Source organism: Coenobita brevimanus, chromosome 3 (assembly GCF_032717465.1).
Source record: "Coenobita brevimanus isolate Jiangsu-jjx chromosome 3, ASM3271746v2, whole genome shotgun sequence".
NCBI lineage: Eukaryota > Metazoa > Arthropoda > Malacostraca > Decapoda > Coenobitidae > Coenobita > Coenobita brevimanus.
Genome location: NC_136956.1, coordinates 20,532,628 through 20,541,873, shown reverse-complemented (window position 1 = coordinate 20,541,873; position 9,246 = coordinate 20,532,628). Strand labels below are relative to the sequence as shown.

General features: G+C 43.0%; 1 protein-coding gene across 1 annotated transcript; it reads right to left on the bottom strand.

The window, feature by feature from the left end:
• Positions 1–1,292: 1,292 nt before the first annotated feature.
• Positions 1,293–9,086, bottom strand: LOC145393459 (E3 ubiquitin-protein ligase FANCL-like). The gene is made up of 8 exons (XM_080267561.1): positions 8,946–9,086; positions 6,750–6,806; positions 6,320–6,480; positions 5,208–5,322; positions 4,398–4,554; positions 3,124–3,251; positions 2,406–2,618; positions 1,293–1,373 (listed from the first exon to the last, which is right to left on the bottom strand). Exons 1-8 carry the CDS (start codon positions 9,084–9,086, stop codon positions 1,293–1,295), a joined length of 1,053 nt encoding a protein of 350 aa, XP_080123687.1.
• Positions 9,087–9,246: the final 160 nt, after the last annotated feature.

Sequence of the window (9,246 nt, the reverse complement as noted above, 5' to 3'; positions counted from 1 at the left end):
GGAAGGAAGGCAGGATGAATAGATAGATGGAAGGAATGATGGTTGGATGGAAGGGTAGATAAAAGGAAGGAAGGAAGGAAGGATGGATAGATGGACACATGGATAGGTGGATGGATAGATGGATGGGTGAATGATTTTTTGAATGGATAGATAGATAGATAGATAGATGAATAGATAAATCATAGGATAGTAGGATAGAGATACGCACTGACACTCAAAGAAAATTTATTTAAAAAAAAGAAGAAACAAAGGCCTCTTGTTATCCTTGGAGTTTGCACATGATGAGCTGAAATGAAAGAAAAAAATGTGTTAGTAAGCAGTAGGAGAGAGAGAGAGAGAGAGAGAGAGAGAGAGAGAGAGAGAGAGAGAGAGAGAGAGAGACTGAGAGAAACAGAGAGAGGAAAGTATTCTGATACAGCCTTCATTAACACCTTCAATATAAGAGATGTTTTCCAAGTTAAAAAAATTATCTGTAGATGGCAAGAATAGATAGACAGATAGATGTAGATGTCAAGAGCAGATATAGATAGATAGACAGACAGACAGATAGATAGATAGATGGCAAAAGTAAAAATAAGAATATGTTGTCAGATCATCAGACTTAGGAGGTAAAGCACTCGAGTCCTGGTGGTGTTTTTATCAGCTTATTTTTCCACATACAGAAGAATTTAATAGTTTTTGGCGAGACCTCCTATTGTCTGTCTGTCTATCTATCTATCTATCTATCTACAAAATGGAGGGGTCCAATATAGTCTTCATTTCCACCCTCAATGTTGGAGTTGAGAGGCAGATGAGGGAGGGGGGAGTGAGCTGGGAGAAGGGCAGTCAAATGGTGGGTGACAGAGCGACTTGGAGGTGTTTTGTCTGCGGCCACCCTTTGCGGGATTAAGGCGTCTGGCAATGGATAGATAGATAGTGGTTAAATACAGTCTTCATTAACCTATTCAGTTGTGGGGTCTTTCCTAGATTAAAGGTGAGAAGTGTGGATGTTGGGGGTAGGGTTTTGAGAGGCAGACTGGAGAAGAGCTGGGATGAGGTCATACAGTGTGACCTCAGGGATAAGGGACTGAATTGGGAGGCTGCCAGAGATCAAGTAGCATGGAGAGCCGCCATTAGGTGACCAAGGCTAACGTATGCAAGCATGTTGGATCCTTTATAAGTGAAAAGAAATGAAACAAGCCTGTATAATGATGCTGGAGCCTTTATAAACAAAACAAAATGAAACCAGCCTGTATAATGATGCTGGAGCCTTTATAAACAAAACGAAACAAGCCTGTATAAGGACGTGGAGGCTAACCCACCTTTTCACAGTATGGACACTCTCCAAAAATGCCGTTGATGCTGTGGCGACTGCTGGTGTGTCCACGTAACCACTGCAAAGACAGATGGGGGAAAATACACTTAAATACACACAAAGGAGGGAGGAATACACATAAATACACACAGAGAAGGGAGGAATACACATAATTACACACAGAGAAGGGAGGAATACACATAATTACACACAGAGAAGGGAGGAATACACATAAATATATATACAGAGAAGGAATACACATAAATACACACAGAGAAGGAAGGAAACACACATGAATGCACAACACACTCTTTTTACACGAACCTGGCCGAAAACTGCCATCTTTCCATCTTATACATCAAGCTGTAAAACCATAGTAATACTAGAATATGGTGCTAGTCATGAAGAAGTGCTATGGAAAGGATGTACAGCCATTCTGCTAGTCATGAAGAAGTGCTATGAAAGGATATAAAGCCATAATTTTTACACTAACTTGGCCTAAAATTGCCATCTCTCTATCTTATATACCAAACTGTAACACTGGAGTAATACTAGAATATGATGCTAGTCATGAAGAAGTGCTAAGGAAAGGATGTAGAGCCATGGGATTGTCTTTTTCTGCCACTGAGCCACTGGAAATAAGCTTTTAAATGATGAAAATCTGGGCCAAGTTAAGGTGAAAGAACTATAGAACAGAATATATGTCATAAGGAAGATCCCTAACTCCTTTCAGTTCAGTTGATGGCCAGATATACTTAGATTGGAGGGCTGCTTTTGACTAGTAACCAAGGAGACCCTACCTCAACACCATCTTTTGGGACGGGTTAAGGGTTGTGATGATGATGATGATGATTGTGATGATGGTGATGATGGCAATGGTACCTCACAGAGACAGCATGGGTGGAAGGCTTAGGACAGTGATGGTGATGATGATGATGATGTGATGATGATGGAGATTAACATGATGATAATGATGATGATGATTATGATGATGATGATGAAGATGATAATGATGAAGATGATGATGATGATGATGATGATCATGAAGATTAAGATGATGATGATGATGATGATGATGATGATGATGGTGATGATGATGCCAGTACCATACCTCATAAAGACAGTGTTGATGGAAGACCTGTGTGCAGTGGTCGCAGGTGAGGTCTGGCAGGGCGTCTTCGAGATGTAAACAGTAGCAGATGGCACACTCCGCCCCCATACCCTCATCCCCCCCGCCCCCACCCCCGCCCTCACCCTGCCGCACCACCCTCACACCCAGGATGCTCTCCAGATTGTCCACCAGGCTGCGTTCAGGGTCCCAGTACTGCCGAGAATAATAATAATGATGAAAACAAGAACAACGACAACAACAACAATAATAACAATAATAATAATAATCTATGTCTATCTATCTATCTATTGCCAGATGCCTTAATTTCATACAGGGTGGCCACAAACAAATTGCTTCCACGTCACCCTGTCCCCCGCCATTTCACTGCCCTGCTCCCAATTCACCCCTCCCCTCTCTCATATACCTCTCCACTCCATCTCTCCATCTCATATTAATAATAATAATAATAGTAATAATAATAATAATCATCATCATCATCGAAGTCAAAGATGCATTAACAAGTACATAAATTAAGTGCTATATTGTACACTGAAGGGAAGGAAAGGGATGAAAAAAGAGGAAAAGAAAAGGGAAGAAAGGATCAAATGAAAGGAGAGGAGAAGAGAGGAGAGGAGAGGAGTAGAAAGGTGAAGTGAGGAGTGGAGAGAAATGGAAAGGAGAAGAAAGGAAAGACGAGAGGAAAAATGAGAACACACACCTGGTAGCCTTGAGTGAGTTTCCTGGTGAGTGGTGTGGTGAGGTGTGATGGACCCAGGAGGTGGCACTGGTGGGGCTGGTGGCGGGGATGCTGCACCGACAGGCTCAAATGCACACTCACCTGATTCTCTGCCAACACATGCAACACACGTGAATCTCTTGGTGTTAACCCTTTCTCTGCCAACACATGCAACACACAAGTAAATCTCTTAGTGAAATAAACAGATCTTGAATTTGGCTCTCTTTTGTATTTTTTTTGTTTTTTTCTTGGAAGGAATTGTTGTGTGGGCTCAGCCTTTGGTTCCTTCTTCCTCACTTAAAAAAAAAAAAAGTAAGTCTTAAAATGGGGATGCTACACCCCTGTCAAGCACTCACCAGAACATAATTAATCGTACCAACTTGATTCCTTGTCAGTTCCCTTGCCTCATTAACTTCTTTATCTCTCTTTCTCACATACTTATTTACAATATCTATCCACCTTCCTCCTGACCTACCACATTACCTCCCACCTTCAAACTCAGCCACATATACCCTCTTCACCACCCTGTTTATACCAATTCTCTCCACATGACCACACCATCAAAGCATGCTCTCACCAACTCTGCTGTTCATAGATTTCCTTACTCACAATGGTCACAAATCATATTAATCTTTATTCTATCCTCTCTCCACACTCTTTGCATGTTCCCCAAGAATTTCATCGCCACTGCTTTCCTGACTTTTCGTTTTCATGCCACAGCTGTCTCACACCCATACGTTAATGTGGGTACCAATACTCCATATAGTCTTCTTGCAGCTGCCACACTCAGTCTTCTGTTTTGTATCAAGGCCTACAAAGCACCAGTCACTTTCCTTCCTTATGCCACTCTATTTTCTATCTATCTATCTATTGCCAGACGCCTCAATCCCGTTCAGGGTGGCCACAAACAAATCGCCTCCACATTGCCCTGTCCCCCATCATTTCACTGCCCTGCTCCCGACTCACACCCCCCTCTTTCAACTCTGCATGTTTACTTCTCTTCTATCACTGCACCCAGGTCCTTAAACTCACACCAATTCACCTCTGTCTCTGTTTACATAATCATCAACTTGCTAATCACCCACTCTCACAAACAGCTCATTGCACTCTTCCCTACATATGCTCTGACACACATCTATCACTAAATTCTCACACCAGCTCAACTCTTTCTCTGTTTACATAATCATCATCTTGCTGATCATCCTCTCTCACAAACAACTCATCTTATCTTTGCCCACATTTTCTCTGGCACACACCTAAGATAATCCTGCGTGATGTTGCTTGCCGTGGCCGAGGGTGTGGCGGGTCCAGTACAAGGGCACATTCGTCTATTTCATCCAGCACCTGCCACACACCCTGGGCCTCCTCCACTTGCCTCTCCCACGCCTCCACCACACAGCACACGCCTTCACTCTGTTGGCAGTACTGTTATGCTCGTAAATTATCAACAGAATGATTGACTTACAGATACAGTACATATTTCAAAGGGGTATAGGTGATATTGGGTTCGGCCTTCAACCTCTTTCAATCTGGTGATGCATTTTTTTATCATCATCATCATCCAATCCTACGTTGCCTCATGAAGAGCGTAGAAGCCCAGGGCTAGGCAAGTTGGTCCTGACATTTAAGATGAGAGTGACCAGCCTCATTCATCCCTGAGTGGCATTACATGAGCAATAAACCCCAACCATCCCTTGGATATAAACCTTCTCCGGCTCAATCCGACTGGAGCGCCTTAATTACCCACTAAACCACCAGGCGCCATAATTTGGTTATATGGTTACCACCCAGCGCAGTAAATGGTTTCATGGTGTACAGGAAATCATTTGGCTTGTCACTCAGTGTAGAGTCACCCACAGGCAGAAGGAAGAGGAAAGAATGAAGGAAAGAAAGACAGAAGAGGGAGTGTAAAGTCACCTGTAGGTAGAAGGATGAGGAAAGAATGAAGGAAAGAAAGACAGGAGAGGATGGAAGGAAAGAAGGAGGGAGGAGAGGAAAGGGCAGACACCCGAGGGCAGCACTACATCGCGTGAGTGGATGGTATGTATGTGAATGTGGATACTCACAGGGTTGTATGAAAAGGTGAGGTCGGTTGGCAGATCAGCTTGGAAGGAGGGGGGATCATCGGGGTAACGCGGCCCCACACCCAACCGCAGGGTGTGTGTACGACCAACACTGTCCCTGCAAACCATCATCAGCATCATCAGCATCATCAGCATCCAAACCTTTCCCACTCTAAGATGGGGTGCGGTAGGGTCCAGAGGAATGAGCGAGAGAAAAAATAATGCTTGACAGAATGAGATGTTAACTAAAATTTGCCTGGTTGAATAAGCCACACTCCCATTCACTCACCATTCAAGCCCCTGGAATCCTGGCTCCACCCAATAGGTCAAAAACATTCCATACACAGCAAACAAAAATGATTATAAAATAAATTAATTTAACTAGCCAAAATAAATCATCCACCCCTTCAGTCCAATGATGTACTTTTATAATTCATTCTACACATCACCAAATGATTTTTGTTTTGCCTTAAGACACAGCTCTTGTAATGATGAAGGGGTTAATGGAAGCTAAATCATGCTGGAGAAAGCTATATCAACTTGCAGAAAGCTGTATTGTTCATATCCTTCATTCATATTGTTTATAAAGGCTCCAATATGCTTGTGTACGTCGGCCTTGGTTATCTATATCAGTTCTCCACACTGCTTGATCACTGGCAGCCTCCCTATTCAGTCCCTTATCCCTGAATTCACATTCTATGCCCTTATCCCAGGTCTTTTTCAGTCTGCCTCTTGCAACTCTGCTCCTGATGTTCACACTTCTCACCTTCCACACCCAGCTGTCATCTTCCATCCTCTCCACATACCCACACATCTCAGAATTCCCCTCCTTATCACAATGCCAATACACTACAGTCCCATCTTTCCTCTCAACTCTTCAGTCATAAACCTAGCTCCCCCCAAGCCTCACAAAGGATGCACTGCACATCCATCTAATCACTGTCATTTCTGTATGTTTGAGCCTATGAATAGCCTCTTCCTTTACTGCCCAGGTCTCACTACCATACAGCATTACACAACTAACACATGCAGCATACTTCCAAATACAGTACTCTGTTTTCCATAAAGTCTTTGGAACTAAGCATTTGGATTTGAGAGTACTGTATTTACTGTACCTGGTGGTGATGGAAAATGCAGTGAAGTTCGAGGACACGTGGCTGACTCTCTCCCAGCCGATGGTGCCAAGGTGCGCCAAAAGGGAGTCCAGGTAAGCTTTGTTTAGGGTCGTCAAAACAACGTCCTCATCATCATCTTTACTGCTCTCACACTGGCTTCTCTGGTGGTAATAGCATCATCATTACTGTCATACCATCATCATCACTGTCAACATCATCATCTTTACTGCTCATACACTGGCTGCTTTATTAATATCATAATTATTATTTTCATGCTTTCATCATCATCATCATCATCACATTTGGGTTGAACAGCCACATTTACACCCTTACTACACTGAATGAAAAAGTGATGATGATGATGATGATGATGATGATGGTGGTGGTGGTGTGTGGGCCTCAGCTGGTCCTTCAAATATTCCATACTTACACATATCTGCTGAAACTTGAGCAAGAACTCCAGAACAGTGATGCACGTCCTCTCAGCCTGAAAATAAACGCATCATCATTATCATCATTATTATTATTATCATCATCATCATCACCATTATTATTAGTTTTGTCATCATCATCATTATTATTATTATTAGTTTTGTCATCACCATCATTATTATTATTACTGGTTTCATCATCATCATCATCATCATTTGTTTCATCATCATCATCATTATTATTATTGGTTTCATCATCATCATCATCATCATCATCATTATTATTACTGGTTTCATCATCATCATCATCATCATTTGTTTCATCATCATCATCATCATCATCATCATTTGTTTCATCAGCATCATTATTATTATTGGTTTCATCATCATCATCATCATCATCATCATTATTTTTGGTTTCATCATCATCATCATCATCATCAACTCCATCATCATTCTACCAAAGGATGGGGTGAGGTATTTACAGAGCAAGAAAAAACTTACAGGAGAACTAATCAACAGTAAGTCTAATTAACAAGGCCACACATTCATTCACTCACCATATAAGCTCTCGGAATCCTGACTACACGTAAGAGACATAACAAATCTTTTTATCTATTGCCAGATGCCTTAATCCCGTAAGGGGTGGCCACAAACAAATAGCCTCCATGTCGCCTTGTCCCCTGCCATTTCATTCCCCTGCTCCCAACTCATACTCCCCTCTCTCATATACCTTTCCACTCCATCCCTTCATCTCATCCTTGGCCTCCCCCTCCCTCTATTTTTATGTGACAGCAATATGAGGGACAGAACAACAGTATGAGAAGGAAGGATACTCTGTCTTTGGTGTTATATTGCTGTTTTATGTGATAGCAATATGAAGCCAAGCCAAGGCCAAGGATGAGATGGAGGGATGGAGAGGAGACGTATATGACAGAGTGGGATGTGAGGTGTGAGCAGGGCAGTGAAATGGTGGGAGACAGGGCGACATGGAGGCGATTTGTTTGTGGCCACCCCTTACGGGATTAAGGTGTCTGGCAATAGATAGATAGACAGAATATGAAACACGGAACAAAAGAGTATGAGAAGGAAGGATGCTCTGTCTCTGGTGTTATGTTGCTCTTTTATGTGACAGCAATATGAGGCACAGAACAAGAGTATAAAGAAGGATACTGTGTCATTTGGGGAGGAATGAGAAATATTGGAGGCAGGACACAATGAGGGTAGAGGATTATCAGCCAGTTTTATTCACCTTTCTTGTTGTGGTCCTATGATCAACTGTCTCCCTCTGTCTGTATTTCCTATTGCCTATGACCTCCACTCTTTTAATTGCAATGTGTCCAGGCATCTCTAAGTGAACGGATCTTGAATTTGGCTCTGTTATATTGTTTTCACTTTTTCTTGGAGAGGACAGTCTTGTTGGGTCCTGGCCTTTGGTTCCTTCTTCTGTCTGTCTATAGCCAGACACCTTAATCCCATAACGGGTGGCCACAAACAAATTGCCTCCATGTTGCCCTGTACCCTGCCATTCCACTGCCTTCCTCTCAGCTCACACACCCCTCTCTCATATACCTCTCCACTCCATCTCTCCAACTCATCCTCAGTCTTCCCCTCCTTCTCCCCCCCATCCACCTCACTCACATATACTCTCATTGTTAGTCTCTGGAGTAGGAAGGGTGTTGAGGGTCATTTGTATAACCAGACAGCTCACCGCCTGGTTATATTAGTGCCACCACATGATGCCATCCACTCGTATGATGGAGTTTGAGGATGATTATTTCTAACAATTTTAATGTGATATACAGGTAAATAAAACAATCTGGAAACAGTAAAAAAATAAATAAATAAATAAAAATAAAGATGTTATTGTGGTAAAGGGAATGAATGAATTAGCCTTCAAAATGAGCTTACACACACACACACACACACACACACACACACACACACACACACACACACACACACACACACACACACAGACTCTCTCTCTCTCTCTCTCTCTCTCTCTCACACACACACACACACACACACACACACACAGACTCTCTCTCTCTCTCTCTCTCTCACACACACACACACACACACACACACACACACACACACAGACTCTCTCTCTCTCTCTCTCTCTCACACACACACACACACACACACACACCCACACACACACACACACACTCTCTCTCTCTCCAACACACCTGCTGCAGCTTGGTGGCAGTGGCAGTGATGGTGGCGGCCAGGTGACAATCTGTACTCAGTGTCAATCCCCTCGCTGCTGGGAAGTTTGGGGTTCGAATATGTACCTCGTGGTCCACATCCTGTAAACAAAACACCGCCATTATCCCCTCCATTAACCCCTTAAATCTATCTATCTATCTATCTATTGCCAGATGCCTTAATCCCATGAGGGGTGGCCACACACAAATCGCCTCTATGTCGCCCTGTCCCCTGCCATTGCACTGCCCCACTCCCAGCTCACACCCTCCTCTCTCATATACC